This window comes from Chiloscyllium punctatum, chromosome 19, assembly GCF_047496795.1.
Source record: "Chiloscyllium punctatum isolate Juve2018m chromosome 19, sChiPun1.3, whole genome shotgun sequence".
Lineage (NCBI taxonomy): Eukaryota > Metazoa > Chordata > Chondrichthyes > Orectolobiformes > Hemiscylliidae > Chiloscyllium > Chiloscyllium punctatum.
Genome location: NC_092757.1, coordinates 44,327,015 through 44,343,668, shown reverse-complemented (window position 1 = coordinate 44,343,668; position 16,654 = coordinate 44,327,015). Strand labels below are relative to the sequence as shown.

The following is a 16,654-nucleotide window of genomic DNA, read 5'->3' as shown; positions in this document are numbered from 1 at the left end:
GTCCACTACTTGCAATTTCACTTTCAAGGGACTACGAACATGCACTCCAAGATCTCTTTGTTTGGCAACACTTCCTAGGACTCTACCATAAAAGCACAAGTCCTGGCTTGATTTGCGTTTTATCCCCTTTATCTAAATTTAACTCCATCTGTCACTCCTCGGCCCATCTGATCAAGATCCCGTTGTAATCTGAAATAACCGTCTTCACGGTCCACTATACCACCAATTTTGGTGTCACCTGCTAGCTGTTCTGGATTCCACGTGACCGAATCTTGCTAACTAGTCTACCATCAGGAAGCTTGTCAAACACTCTACTGAAGTGCATATAGATCATGTACACCACTCTGCCTTCAAATCTTCCTGGTCACTTCTTCAAAAAACTCAATCAAGTTAATGAGACATGATTTTCCACCTACAAAGCCATGGTGACTATCCGTAATCAGTTCTTGCCTTTCCAAATACATGTAAATCCTGTCCCTCAGAATCCCCTCCAACAACTTACCCACTACTGATGTCAGGCTCACTAGTCTATAGTGCCCTGACTTTTCCTTACTACCTTTCTTAAATAGTGGCACCACATTAGCCACCCTCCAGCCTAATATCTCAGCAAGGGACCCAACAATCACTTTCTTAGATTCTCCCACTTTGAGAAGCTAGAACCACGAGGTATAATCTTGGAATAAGGCATTATCCACTGAAAACAGATAAGTAAGAATTTCTCCCCAGACGATAGTGACTCTGGAATTCTTTATCACAAAAGTGGAGTTAAAGTATACTAAGGCTGACACAGAATTTTTTTAATCAGTAAGAGAATAAATGGTTTAGCTATAGATACAGGTTATATCTGTCATCTTACTTGAAGACACTCTTGCAAAGGAAACATAGCTGCTCATTCAGGAGGTCATGATCCAGCAGCCAATTCATTGTGCAGAACTCCTTTGGTTAAATGGTCATCATGCGTCTGATGAATGTGGCTGAGCAAGTGCAGACATAATTGGCTTAGCAATGAGAGTTTGCAGATGGAATTAGCAACCTTCAGGATCAAAGTTGGTGGGCTGGTCCTGCCCTGAGATGCCGTGGATAAATCAGAAGCCTTTCAGCCTTTTCTCCTGCCTATGTTGCCCAGGTCTCACCACACAATCTCACTTGAGATTCTCAGTTTGGTGTTCTGATCAAGTTGCTGTTCCATAGCTTTCAAATAACTCAACTCAAAGTGGAGGCTCCTTCCCTTGCTCATTTGAACCCAAAACCTCAACAGACAAGTTGTTTGCAAGATTAGACTGTGTTAACTAATCTAGAAATTAGTCTAGGAGTGATTCATTTTCCCCTCAAACACCATACAGCCAATGGGGTCTACTATTAGCAATATGACAAAAGGACACTTGGCAAAATCACAATATGGATTGTGAGTCACTATGGTTTTATGAAAGATTTATCAAATACAAATTTCCCTGACAGTATAATAAGAAACCAGAGGTGGTAACATATTGGGATTTCCAGAATACATTGATGCCAAAAACACTAATTTAAGATGATGGCGTTCTGGATAGTACAAGAGCATGGATTAAAGGATTAGATAACTGGATACTGGTAAAGCTTCTTTGCACTTTTTCAAAAAAGACCATAGATCCTGTTCTGTCCAGAACAGGATTATAGTTTAACATTTCAACCAAATGGGTATCATGTCCACCATTTCAGCAGTGATTCAGTATACCAATGTTAGTTCCAAAATTACATCAATTCCAAAAAGAAAAAAAAAAAGAGCCTGAACCCATTACAATTGGATTCTAAAGTAAGAGTGCAACCCATTGAGCCAAATTGACAATTTTTGTTTAGAATTCTGAAGTGCAACCCAGTTGGAAGTGCATTCCAAAGCAGCTGGCTATAGTAATTAACAGTAAACATAAATGGAGTGGTTTTGTTTTAGTATGTTTTGAAGTTTTAAAAGAAAAAGCTCCTGAGAACCAGCTACCTCAAGAGAATACTAAACAACATAAGTTCTAAGATTATTCATACCTGTTTAACACGGTTTCCCAGGTCCTCAAGTTGCTCACTGATACATTTAAGTTCTTTTTTCATATCTTTCTCGCTGTCCGACAGCACAGGAAGCTTTGAATTCAAACTGTGCAAGATTCTCTTCACTCTGTAATGCAGAGGTAACTTAGAAAGTGAATCGGTTTTTCTAAAACTATAAATGTCTACTCATTTCTCTACTTAGAGATATTGCCCTATTCTTGGCTCATACCTAATCATGATGTCATCTTGACTGTCTCTTGCATCTTCAAATTTGTCAGCAAGTACCTCTGCCATTTCCCGCATCACCTTCCTAATAAGAGAAATTAGTTTTGATCAGCACCTCCAAAGCTGAACTGTGTCAATATGAAAGGGAAAGAGCTGTTCTATCTCTTAACAAGAACTGCTGCTGGTAACTTCAATCCAATTTAACTCATTGTATTTACAAAATATATATCAATCAATAAATCAAGTAGGAAGTGATAAAAAACAGTGAGATTGGAGGCTTCTGGCTCAGGTGGATTTGCCCAGACTTTCTACCTGATCTCTCCATCACAGTAATGATCACAATACAGATTGCAATAATGTAATTATCACTTCAGATTGTTAAAGTTTCTTTGACAGTCAGATCCAACAAATTTTGTTTACATAGCAGAATTAAGTGTAACAAAATATCCCAATGACATTATGAAACAAATTTATGACATAATACATTCAAGGGGGCTTTTAAGGCTGATGATACTGGAGAGACTGGAATCAGTTGTGTCAGCAGACAAATGTCTACAGAAGCTGTTTAAAATTAACGTCCACAGTTAAAGATTAAAACAATTTAATGAGAATTATTCAAGATAGAGATTAAATGTTTCTTTACGTTGAGAGTATGTATGTTGGAGAAAATTTAAATGTTGTTTCTGTGATGTCTCCAGAGTTGGGGAGTACTTTGAGAGGCTTAACTGGTTTCCCAAATATGGCATAATTAGGTTTCAAGAATGTCCACATGACCAGAGAAAACCAAATGCAGTGCTTTCCACCTTACAGTTTGAAACACAGAATTTTTGTAGACAATATAAATCATAAGACGCAGAGATAGGGTGAATGCACTCAGGTTTTTTTTCCCCCAGGGCTTGGGAATTGAGGACTAGAGGGCATCAGTTTAAGGTTAGAGGGGGGGAAAAAAAAGAGTGAAAGGGAGCCTGAGGGGCAACCTTTTCACACAGAGCTGGTACACATGTGGAATGAGCTGCCAGTGGAAGTGGTTGAGGTGGGTACATTGACAACATTTAAAAGATATTTGGAGAAATACATGGAGGAGGAAAGGATTAGAAGGATATGGGCCAAGTGCAGGGAAATGGGGTTAGTGTGGACTGACATTTTAGTTGGCATGGACCAGTTTGGGTCAAAGGGTCTGTCTCTGTGCTGTAGGACTCTGACAAGAAGTAAGCAAGATTTTCTCTGACTGCAACAGCTGTGTTTAGCAGTTGTCAAACAGAACCTGATGTTGAAACAAATCTCAGAATAGTCTTACTGTGTTGGAAGGGAGAGAGACAGCTGAAGCCAGGAAAGGTAATGGATTCTGGATTGGACCAGACCACTGCTGTTGTTTCAAGGTTGTGAGGGACCACAAGTTCATGTAAAAAAGGAAGAGAGCTCAAGGGGAGGATTCTATAAGAAGAGAGATATTACTGAGGCAATGACCAAGGTGAAAATACTTGATCAAATGCAACATGCAGCCCAACAGAAGCAAGCTAGGGCCAGGAGACATGGTTATCTGCAGCTGCAAGCTATAGTTTGAGCTGCTAAATAATACTGGAGATTTTAAAGTAAACTGAATCCATGTTATTTAATCTTTTATCAACAGTATAAGAAAATGACAGGCAGGAGATGAGAGTTAAAGGGAATTCTGTCACACCAGGAATGTTGTGCGCTGAATAAGAGGATACTTAAATGTATGCCTTGTTGGTGGTAGCCCATGTGTTTAGCTGCCAGTGAATGTGACTCAAGGGCTATGAGGATAAAGTGGAAGAGAGAGATTCTGTGGAGCAGTGGAACAGTTTTTGAAACAAATCAAATCATTGAATGCATTGAAGGAGTTAGATGATATCAATGTTAAAGAGATCAAGCGGTATGGGATGATCAAGCTGCTCCTATACTTTTAGCTACATCAAGTATTCCTTGGTTGTATTGTCTATTTAATGTGAAGGTATATCTATAATACTTTTAGCCTGTTCATTAATATTTGAACTACATTTATTTTAATTGGTTTATTACAGTAAAGTTAAAAAAAAAGTCTTGCCCAATAGTTTTTTTTCCATTAGCATGACAGATACTTTAAAAAGTTAACTTCTTCGTGGAGATTGTAACAAGAATTTCTACCGTTCATTCCTACTTGTGAAAATAAATTAATTCCACAAATCTTGATGTACAAAGTTGCAACGTTCTATTTTTCAGAGATGGGAGGGATCCTGTGGAGGTGTTGAGTTTCATTGATCATAGAATGTTACAGTGCAGTACAGGGCCTTCGGCTCTCGATGGTTTAATAGATTGGCACAACAATCTGAAGCCCATCTAACCTACACCGTTCCGTTATTATCCATCTGCATGTCCAATGTTCATTGGAATGCCCTCAGCATCAGAGAGTCTACTACTGTTGCAGGCAGACTGTTTCACACCCCTACTACTGAGTAAAGGATTAATTTCTGTCTTAAATCGATCATCCTTCAATTTAAAGCTATGCCCCCTCATGCTAGCCTTCACCAGAGGAAAAAGGCTCTCACTGTCCACCCTATCTAACCCTATTATCTTATACATCTCAATTAAGTCACCTCACAACCTTCTTCTCTCCAACAGCCTCAGTTCCCTCAACCTTTCCACGTAAGATCTTCCTTCCATACCAGGCAACATCTTAGTAAGTGTCCCCTGAACGCTTTCCAAAGATTCCACATCCTTCCTATAATGTGGTGACCAGGACTGCTTGCAATACTCCAGGTGCGGCCTTACCAGTGTCTGGTACAGCTGAAGCATGACCTCGTGGCTCCAAAACTCAATCCCCCTACCAATAAATGCCAACACACCACATATGGCTTCTTAACAACCCTATCAACCTGGGTGGTAACATTCAGGGATTTACACACCTGGACACTGATCTCTGTTTATCTATACTGCCAAGAATTTTACCATTAGCACAGTACTCTGCATTCCTATTATTTCTTCTGAAGTGAACTACCTCTCACTTTTCCGCATTAAACTCCATTTGCTACTTTACAGCTCACCTCAGCATCTTATCTGTCAATTTATAACCAAAAACATCCTTTGGCACTATCCACAACTCTGCCGACCTTAGTGTCATCCGCAAATTTACTAACCCATCCTTCTTCGCTCATCTCAGGTCATTTATAAAAATGACAAATAGCAGTGGCCCCAAAACAGACCGTTGCTGCACACCACTGGTAACGGAGCTCCAGGATGAACACTTCCCATCAACCACCAGCCTTTGTCTTCTTTCAGTTGGCCAATTTTTGATCAAAACCACAAAATCATCTTCAATCCTGAAACTCCTTATTTTGTGCAATAGCCTACTGTGTACAACCTTATCAAACGCCTTACTGAAGACCACATGCACCACATCAGCCACCTTACCTTCATCCAGCTGTTTTGTCACCTTCTCGAAGAACTCAATAAGGTTACTGAGGCATGACCTACCCTTCACGAAACCATGTTGACTTTCCCTAATCAAATTATTCCTTTCCAGATGATTATAAATCCTATCACTTATAACCTTTTCCAACACCTAATCCACAACTGAAGTAAGGCTCACTGGTCTATAATTACCAGGGTTGTCCTGACTCCCCTCCTTAAACAAGGGAAGAACATTTGCTATCCTCCAGTCTCTGGCACTACTCTTGTCAACAATGATGACAAAGATCAAAGCCAAAGGCTCTGCAATCTCTTCTCTGGCTTCCCAGAGAATCTGAGGAGAAATCCCATCAGGCCCCAGGGTCTTGTCTATTTTCAGATCTTCCAAAATTGCTAAAACCTCCACTTTGTCAACCTTAATCCCATCTAATCTTATAGCCTATATCTCCACATTTTCACTAACTTTCCTTTTCCTTTGTGAATTTTCCTTTTTCAATGTGAATACGACGAAAAGTATTCATTTAGGCGCTTCTCCTATGTCCTCAGATTCCACACACAACTTTCCACTATCTTTGATTAGCCCTAGTAACTAGTTATTCTTTTAGTCCTGATATATCTGTAGAAGGCCTTATGGTTTTCCTCAATCCTATCCGCCAACAACTTCTCATGTCCCCTCCTGGCTCTTCTTAGCTCTCTTTAGATCTTTTCTGGCTAACTCTCAAGCCCTCTAACTGAGCCTCCATGCCTCTTCCTCACATAAGCCTTCCTCTTGAGAAGAGCTTCAACTTCTTTTGTAAACATGGCTCTCTCTCTCGACAACTACCTCCTTGCCTGATCGGTATATATTTATCAAGGACCCGCAATAGCTTTTCCTTGAATAAGCTCCACATTTCAAGAGTATTCATCCCCTGCAGTTTCCTTCCCCATCCTATGCATTCTAAATCCTGCCTAATCACATCATAATTGCTTTTCCCCCAGTTATACCTCTTTCGCTGTGGTATATACCTATCCCTGCCCATTGCCACTGTAAACATAACCAAATTGTGGTCACTATGGCCAAAGTGTTCACCTACCTCCAAATCTAAAACTTGGCTGGGTTCATTCCCCAGTACCAAATCCAATATGGCATTGCCCCTTGTTGGCCTGTCTACATACTGTGTCAGAAAACCCTCCTGCACACACTGAACAAAAACTGACCCATCTAAACTACTTGAACTATAGTATTCCCAGTCAATATTGGGGAAGTTTAAGTCCTCCACAACAACTACTCTGTTACTCTCGCTCCTATCGAGAATCTTCTTTGCTATCCTTTCCTCTACATCTCTGGCACAATTCGGAGGCCTATAGAAAACTCCCTACAGGGTGACCTCTCCTTTCCTGTCTCCAACCTCAGCCCAAACTACCCTAGTGGATGAGTCCTCAAATGTTCTCTCAGCTGCCACTTGATTAACACCCCCACCTCTTTTACCATCTTTTCTGTTCTTGCTGAAACATCTAAATCCTGGAATCTGCAACAACCATTCCTGTCCTTCCTCTAGCCAAGTCTCTGAAATGGCCACAACATCGAAGTCCCAGGTACCAACCCATGCTGCAAGTTCACCCACCTTATTCCGGTTGCTCCTGGCATTGAAGTACATACATTTTAAACCAATATTCTGATTGCTGATGCCCTCTCACGACCTTGTAAACGTATCCCTGACCTCCCTACCCTCAACCTCCTGTACATTGGAACTACAATTCAGATTTCCATTCCCCTGCTGCATTAGTCTAACCTCCCCACTCCCACCCCGAAGAGCATTAGCAAATTTTCCCCCAGGATATTGTGGTATTAGCTCAGGAAAGCCATCACAATAATAACTTCATTGAGTTTCACATTACTGAGTGGCTTAAAAATGCATCCATGTGTCTCCATTTAAGAACACAATGTACTTACTTGTCCGCAATGCACTGCACAATATCCTGCATTTGTTTCTTTTTTTGACTTTCCAGTAGCTTTACCCTAGAATGTGGAACAGAATTCTGTTTTTACTAATCAACCCTTGATGATATAGTTAACTCAATAACATTGCACTACTCTAACATTAACAAAGGTAGAACTGGTGTGAAAGGCACAAAGGGAGCAGAAAATGTATTCAGGAAAATAGTTAGACAGTGCACACCATACCGTACAAGAACAGGGGTGGTGTTTTGAACCTAGTGAAAAGATTGAATCATGGGAGGTAGAAATAGTATCATATGAAGAGCACTATATTGGATAGGATTGTGGGGAATTATATTTAGAGTCATCATGGGTAAAGGTCAAAGATCAGGAAGAGAGGTTTTGAAACATAAACCTATTGATCTAAACAGATATATGATTTGGCTAGTGGGAGCTTGTAGAAGTTAAAAGGGTAAATCACTGCCAGATAAAGAGGATGAGGAGATACAAGGGCTCCAAGGGTTCAAAATAGGAATGTGAAAGAACTTAAAGAAAAACATGTGCAAACAAATTCAGACCCTGCTGGATATCAAGAAGCTTGAAGAATAGATAGATGAAAAAAGGGGATTTCAGATAAATAAGGCTAAACATTATAGAAAACCTACAGTATGAGTCGTGAAGGTGTGAAATTAAAATGTGAGGAAAGAAAAGAGCAAAGATGAAAAAAGACAATTTAAAAAAAAATCAATAAAACAAGAGTATATGAAAGTAATTTAAAAAAGGGCTCATTAGGGACAAATGAGGATAATTTGTGTTTAGAGACAGATGACTGATACGGTTCTTTGTGGCTTCTTCTTGCTTGTTTTCACAAAGGAAAAAAACCAAATACACAGAATTTAGAGGAAGACAGTTAAATATTAGGTGGAATTTACACAATGAGAGAATGAGTATGAAGGGGAAATTATAAATATGCTGCCTCAACTGCAGAGAATAATAAGATTGGGATTGCTTTAGCTGACAGGAGACATAACTGAAGAGTTGAAAATCAAGAGGTATCTGAGAGGTCCATAACCAAAAAGGAGTAGATAGAGGGCAAGAGGTTGGAAGTTTAGAGGGGACTTCGAAAAGCAAAACTCCTCATAACATTTAAAAAGCTTTTCATATGCATTCACAGATTAATGTGTTGCTGGCTGGGCCAGAATGGTATCAAGCTTCTTGAGTGTTGTTGGGGCTGCACTCATACAGGTAAGTAGGGAGTAATCCATCACACTTCTGACTTGTGCCTTGTGGATGGTGGACAGGCTTTCAGGAGTCAGGAGGTGAGTTATTCACTGCAGTGCTTCTAGCTTCTGACCTGCTCTTGTTGCCAGTGTTTATGTGGTGAAGCCAGTTGAGGTTCTGGTCAATAATAACCCCCAAGGACATTGATAGTGGGAGATTCAGTGATGGTAACACTACTGAATGCCAAAGGGCAGTGGTTAGATGGTCTCTTATTTGTGATGGTCATAGCCTGGCGCAAATGTTACTTGCCACTTGTCAGCCCAAGCCTGGATATTGTCCAGATCTTGTTGCATTTGAACATTGATTACTTCAGTATCTGAGGTGGTTGCAAATGGTGCCGAACCCTGTGCAATTAAATCAGCAAACATTGCCACTTCTGACCTTATGGAGCAAAGGTCATTGATGGAGCAGTTGAACATGGTTAGGCCAAGGACATTACCCAGAGATGTCCTGGAGCTGAGATGACTAAACTCCAACAGCCATGACCATCTTCCTATGTATTAGACATGACTCCAACCACTGGAGAGCTCCCCCCCCCCCAGATACCCATCGATTCCACCCCCCCCCACCCCGGATACCCATCGATTCCAGTTTTGCTAGGGTTCCTTTAAGCCACACTGTCGAATGCAGTCTAAATGTCAAAGGCTGTCACTCGCACTCGCACTCGCACCTCACCTCTGGAATTCAGTTCTTTTGTCCACGTTTGGACCAAAGCTAATGAGGTCCAGAGAGGAGTGACCTTGGCGGAGCCCAAACTGGGCATCACTGAGCAGGCGCTGCTTGACAGCACTGTTGATGACACCTTCTATCCACTTTACTGATGATCAAGAGTAGACTAATGGGTCGGTAATTTACTGGGTTGGATTTGTCCTGCTTTTTATGTACAGGACATTCTTGGGCAATTTTCCTCATTGTTAGGCAGGATACCAGGGTTTTAACTGTACTGGGACAGCTTAGCTAGTGGAGAGTAAGTTCTGGAGCACAAGTCTCAAGTACTATTGCTGGAATCAGTGCCCATAGCTGTTGCAGTATCCAGTGTCTCCAACTGTTTCTTGATATCGTGGAGTGAATCAAATTGGCTAAAGGCTGGTAACTGTAATACTGGAGACCACTGGAGGAGGCAGAGATTATCCACTCTGCACTTCTGGATGAAGATTGCTGTGAAAGCTTTTTGCACTGATGTGCTGGTCTCTTCCATCATGGACTATGGGAATATTTCTGGAGCTGCCTCCTCCAGTGAGTTGTTTACTTGTCGACCACCATTCCTGATTGGATGTGGCAGGATTGCAGAACCTAGATCGAATCTGTTGTTTGTGGGATTGCTTAGCTCTCTCTATAACTTGCTACTTATGCTGGCATGCAATAGCCCTGTTTGGTGTCTTCAGTGTATTGACACCAGGCATATCTTCAGATATGCCTGGTGCTGCTCTTGCCATGCCCTCCTGCACTCTCCATTGAGTCAGGGTGGATCCCCTGGCTTGATGGTAATGGTCGAGTGGGGGATATACTGGGCCATGGAGGTTAAAATGTGCTGGAGTACAGTTCTCCTGCTGATGATGGCTCATGGCAACTCATGACGCCCAATCTTGAGTTGTTAGATCTGTTTGAAGTCTGTCCAAAGTTTCACGATGGCAGTGCCACACAACATGGACGTTATTCTCAATGTGAAGGCTGGACTTCATCTCTACAAATACTGTGCAGTGGTCACTCTTATTGATATGGTCATGGACATCTGCAGCTGGCACACTGGTACGGATGAGGTCAAGTATGTTTCCTCTCTTGATGGTTCCCTCATCACGTGCTGCAGACCCAGTCTAGCAGCTATGTTATTTGGGACCTGACCAGCTTGATCTGTAATTCTGATGATCTATCTTGGTGGATTTTGAAAATCCTCACCTAGAGTACTTTTTGTACCTTTGCCATCCTCATTGAACAATACTTAGAGGAAGCACTATGGAAATTCACCAGCTGAGAGAAGGCAGTAAGTGGTAAATCAGCAGGAGATTTTCTCCTCCACATTTAACCTGAACCCATGAGACATCACGGGGCCCAGGGTCAATGTTGATGACTCCCAGAACAACTCCCTCTGAAAGGTGTACCACTGTGCTGCCACCTCTGCTAGGTCTGTCCTGCCACTGAGACAAGACATATCCAGGGATGGTGTTGGTGGTGTCTGAGACATTGTCATACTCTCAGAATCAGACCTTACAGACAATGTCTGACTATTGCTTGGCTAGTCTGTAAGACAGCTCTCCAATTTGGGCAATCGTCCCCAGATGTTAGGAAGAGGACTTTGCAGGATCGACAGGGTTATTTCTGCCCTGGTCTTTTCTGGTGATGAGGTCGATGCCAGATCACACGAGTCACAGATGTACAGCATGGAAACAGACTCTTCATCCAACATGTCCATGTTGGTCAGACATCCTAAATTAATCTAATCTCATTTGCCAGCACTTGGCATATCCTACTATACCCTTCCTATTCATATACCCATCAGATGCCTTTTAAATGTTGCAATTGTACCAGACTCCACTAATTTGTGGGCGGCACGGTGGCACAGTGGTTAGCACTGCTGCCTCACAGCGCCAGAGACCCGGGTTCAATTCCCGCCTCAGGCGACTGACTGTGTGGAGTTTGCACGTTCTCCCCGTGTCTGCGTGGGTTTCCTCCGGGTGCTCCGGTTTCCTCCCACACTCCAAAGATGTGCAGGCCAGGTGAATTGGCCATGCTAAATTGCCCGTAGTGTTAGGTAAGGGGTAGATGTAGATGTAGGGGTATGGGTGGGTTACGCTTCGGCGGGGCGGTGTGGACTTGTTGGGCCGAAGGGCCTGTTTCCACACTGTAAGTAATCTAATCTAATCTAATCTAATCTAATTCCCCTGGTAGCTCATTCCATACATGCACCACTCTCTGCGTGAAAATGTTGCTGAGGTGCCTTTTAAATCTTTCCCCGCTCACACTAAACCTATGACCTCTACTTCTGGACTCCCCCATCCCACGGAAAAGACTTAGTCTCTTTATCTATCCATGCCCCTCATGATTTTATAAACCTCTACTGGTTATCTCTCAGGCTCCGACATTCCAGGGAAAACAGCCTCTCCCTAAAGCTTGTAAATATTTTCCGAAGCTTTTCAAGTTTTACAATATCCTCCCTATAGGAGGGAGACTAGAACTGCACACAGTATTCCAAAACTGGCCTAACCATCTGGTTTCATTTCTTTGAGACTATGTAGTGTTTGGTCCAACTGAATGGACTGTTAGGCCATTTTTGAGCGTCAACTACACCACAGTGGGTCTGGAGTCACATAGCCAGACCAGGTGAAGATGGCAGATTTCCTCCCTGAAAGACATCAATAAACCAAATGGGTTTTTCCGACAATCGTTTCATGGTGATCAGGAGATTCTTAATTTCAGATTCCACCATCTGCTGAGTGGGATTCAAATCCAGGTCCCTAGAACACTTATTGGAGTTTCTGGATTTAAAATCTAACGATAATACCACCAGGCCATCGCCTACCCTTATTCTCACTTTTTGTCAGTTAATAAATTTAATGCAACAATTGTGCCATAACATTGCCTGATTCAGCCCATGTCACCCACTGCTGAAACTCTAGACTGACCAGCCTCATCTTCTACCTGACAGAATCTGAAGTCCATTCCAAACTGTGCAGACTGTCATAACTTTCACCATCACATTTCCTCACCTTGACTGATCCACATAGGCTCCCATTGAGAAACATTCATTTTCAAAACACATCCTATTTTCTAATCTCTCCAAGGTTTCACTTATTCCCAATGTCTGCATTCTAACCTCTCCACCACACTTTTAAGATCACCTTAAATCCTTCCTCACCTGTTCTACAATCCTGTGTGATTACCTTTGTATGGCTGCAGTTTGACTGCAATTGCATGGTGTGTCTTGGGTCATTTCATTAGCTTAAACATTCCATATAAATACAACTTTTTTATTTCACATAAATCAAGAGGTGACTTTATTACCTGCGTGTGATCTCTTCGCGTGCAAGAGCCTGTTTAAGGATGTACTCTTCTCTGAAGACCTGGGTGGCTCGACTCAAGAGCTGCAGACATTCCTGTGGCGGAGGTGTTCCTACTGCATCAGATGCCCTGAAAAGAAAAGTGAAGATACATACTGTAGAGTTCCAGCTTCTTGCAATTCAAAGATCCTTCAACAGCAACTTCCAAACTTGTAATCCATACCATCTAGAAGAACAAATGTAACAGACACATGGGCACACCACCTGCAAGTTCTCCCCCAAACCACTCACCATTTTGACCTAGAAATTTTGCTGTTCCTTCAGTGTCACTGGGTCAAAATCCTGGAACAGCTTCCTTAACTATGGGGGGTACCAATATCACATGGACAGCAGTGATTCAAGGTAACAGTTCACCACCTTCTTCTTGTGGCCAATGAGGGATGGGTAGTAAATGCTGACCTCACCAGTAATACTCAGTCTCAAGAACATAACCCTGCCATTTGAAAAACCATGTGAGTATCAGACATAAGTAAACACGATTACTGATGAAGGCTGACATGACTTAATTATTTCCACCACAAGCACATAATAAACACTGAACATCTGGTTGAGTGGAATGCCAACCTCCAGGCCTGATTACAATCTTTCACCAGGATGTAGGGATAATATATTCAATCCACTTGTCAAATTGTTGAATGTTCTGAGAACACAGAACATGAAACTATGTTCTATGCAATACAGCCGAACCTCGAGTATCTGAATGAGTTGGGTGGACAGTATTTCATTCAGATAACTGATTCAATACCTCTCCTCTGGGACTCAGTTTTCTGAAGTTTCCTTTCTCCTCACTCTGCCTGCATTGCACCCTCTCTGTCTCAGGGTTTGTTTCTGAGCAGACACACACACTTGTGTGTAACGAACTTGCAGCATTGCTGAAGCCTCTCCCCACTGCTACTTCACTTCAATGGGATTGACAGCGAGCACTTGCTATGTCCTCTCCCCATTCAAGACAGGAGGCAGCAGCACCTCTCCTCCCCCCACTAACTCCCACTGTGTGCTTTCAACTCTCCATGACTCCAGCCAAGAGACAGAGTGAAGCGGACAGATGCCTCTCATCTCTTCCCCTTCAATGGGACTCCAGAACAAAATGAAGAAATGGAATGGAGTAACAGCAATCAGACTGGACACCAACAGCAAGGCTGCTGCTACCTTTTTTGAAGGGGTGGTGGGAGAGACTCAAAATACCATGCACACACACACGACCTTTTGACAAGTTCCCTCTGTGCCCTGTACAGGACAATGTTGGATAGATTATCTGGGGAAAGGGGGGTTTAGGGTACACCCAATGGTAGAACACCAAGCAAATTGTGGGGAGAGAGGGGGAGGGTGAGAGATTAGTCATTTGGTCACAGTACCTGGGCTCCCATCGATGTCCAGGACTGTTCTCAGCAACATTTCAGTGAGCCAAATTCACTTTTAATCATTGTAAACAAAAGGCACGATCAGTGTTGGTCACAAGTCATTGATGTAATGCTCCTATCGGGACCTTGAGATCTTCTTCAGCTCATCCGAAATTCAGATAATTGATACTCGGATAAAAGAGGTTCCTCTGTTTTAATATTTTATGTTTAATCTTTTTCTCAATTCTTCATGGGATGTGGGAATTGCTAGCAAAACTAGCATTTGTTGCCAATCCCTTACTGATCATGAACTGAATGGACTGGGGGTTATTTCAGAGGGAAGTTAAGAATCAACTACATTGTAAAATCTAAGTAAGGATGGCAGATTCCCTTCCCTAAAAGAGAGGAGCAAACCAGATGAGTTTTTATACGATAACTCCATGGCAACATTACTGGGACTAACTTGATATTCCAGATTTAATGGGTTGTTGTGGTGCAGTGGCTTGTACCTCTGTGCTAGGAGACCTAGGTTCAAGCCCCACCGGTTCCTGAGGTGTATAATAATGTCTGAACAGGTTGAGTCAAAAAGATATATCTAATTAATAAATGTGGAATACATAAGTTGCCAGTCACCATGGTGGGATGTGAACCAGTATTTCAAGAGTATTAGCCTCATGACTACTAGTCTGGTGACATTACTACTATGCTACTGCCTCTTATTAAATATCCACATGCTAGCTCATTTTATGGGTATGGAAGGTGTAATAGTCTGAAGCATTAACTCAGAGAATGCAAGAATTTAAATTAAGTTTGAAATCTGAAAATAAGAAGCTGGCATCAGTGGATGTCATTAAGAGAAAAACAGCTGGGTCACGAATATCAAAAAGGAAACAAAATCTGCCGCCCTTCCTCAGCATGACAAGATTCTAGTCCTAGCGCAGCTTAATTGTCCTTCTGTGACCCAGAAACTCGTCAGTTGCATAAGAACTTTTTTTTAAGGAAGGTGGGTTAAGCATTAAATGGCTGCTCTATTAGAGACACCCCACATCCAAAGCATTAACTGTAGAAACTCCAATGTTTATTTCGAGACATGGCCAAGTATAAACTTCAGTCAAGATCAGTATTTAAATCTGAATAGCTATGGGGAGAACAGAATGCATCATCACTGCAACTTCAGTTTCTCCAGGTAGAAAACACCATGTTCTATTAATTTTTCACTTCTGAAAGTGCTGACCCACGGCCACCATTTCATGAATGGGAACAGCTCATATACAGTTCACCAAAATGAAGAAACACATAGTACAACAAAACATACTATTCCAAAGATTAGATTAGATGCCCTACAATGTGGAAATAGGCCCTTCGGCCCAACCAGTCCACACTGACCCTCCGAAGAATAACCCACCCAGACCTATTTCCCTCTGACTAATGTACCTAACATTATGGGCAATTTAGCATGGCCAATTCACTTAACCTGCACATCTTTGGACTGTGGGAGGAAACCGGAGCACCTGGAGGAAACCTACGCAGACAGGGAGAATGTGCAAACTCCACACAGACAGACAAGTCGGCCGAGGCTGGAATTGAACCTGGGATCCTGGTGCGGTGAGGCTGCAGTGCTAACCACTGAGCCACTGTGCCACCCAACCATTCCCAAATCTACTGCAACTAGCATTCATGTACTTTAGGACTTACAGGATTCAGTGTTGGGAAGGTAACTGCACTGCCTTAACTAAGATCAGCAGATTCAGCACAGGTCAAACACAGAACTTAGTACTATATGGTTCTAATTGTATTATGCCATGATATGACTCCGTGAATTATTTCATGTTAGTGGGTTTGGAGAGGTTAAGGAAACCTGGTTGAATGCAGTGAAATAATAGGAATGTAAATATGTCTATGGGTCAAAATAATACCTCAGTAGCAAGGGATTGGTTGTAGTACGACGCAGAATATTTCTAATGTGTTGCTCAAAGGAACCGCTTGCAAAGTTTCGCAGTGGAGATGCCACACAGCTGCTGTCTGGGTTGGAACACAATAACGGTGGCGATACTGGCCTTGTCGTGGTCCTGCAAACATCCACAAATTTATTACAATTTGTTCGTAATTGTGTCAGAGCACAGACAGACAGTTTCAAATTAACTGTTGAAAGTATCAAAACCATATCAGGTACAATTACTCAGAATTATTGCATGACAGCATCAAAAGTAAGTACAATAAGCCATTCAGCCCCCCTGCTCTCCCACTGGTTAGATCCCAGCGGATCCGATCTTGGCATCAACTCAAATTTTTCTATTCCCCCATAACCCTCAACTCCCCTGAAGTTTAGAAGCCTGCCTCTCAGCAATTAATATATTCCAGCATTCTAAAGATTAAGGACCCTCTTGAAAGAAGAAATTCCTTTGCATTTCTAC

At 42.1% G+C, this 16,654-nt stretch overlaps 1 protein-coding gene across 1 annotated transcript in view; it reads right to left on the bottom strand.

The window, feature by feature from the left end:
* nup88 (nucleoporin 88) overlaps positions 1–16,654 on the bottom strand; it is a 46,098-nt gene that overhangs the window by 8,667 nt on the left and 20,777 nt on the right. Inside the window, exons 11-15 of the mRNA XM_072589300.1 lie at positions 16,157–16,309; positions 12,845–12,970; positions 7,580–7,645; positions 2,246–2,326; positions 2,017–2,143 (exon numbers count right to left, since the gene is read on the bottom strand). Of these exons, the coding sequence (XP_072445401.1) occupies positions 2,017–2,143; positions 2,246–2,326; positions 7,580–7,645; positions 12,845–12,970; positions 16,157–16,309 (553 nt within the window). The remainder of the gene's footprint in view (positions 1–2,016; positions 2,144–2,245; positions 2,327–7,579; positions 7,646–12,844; positions 12,971–16,156; positions 16,310–16,654) is intronic.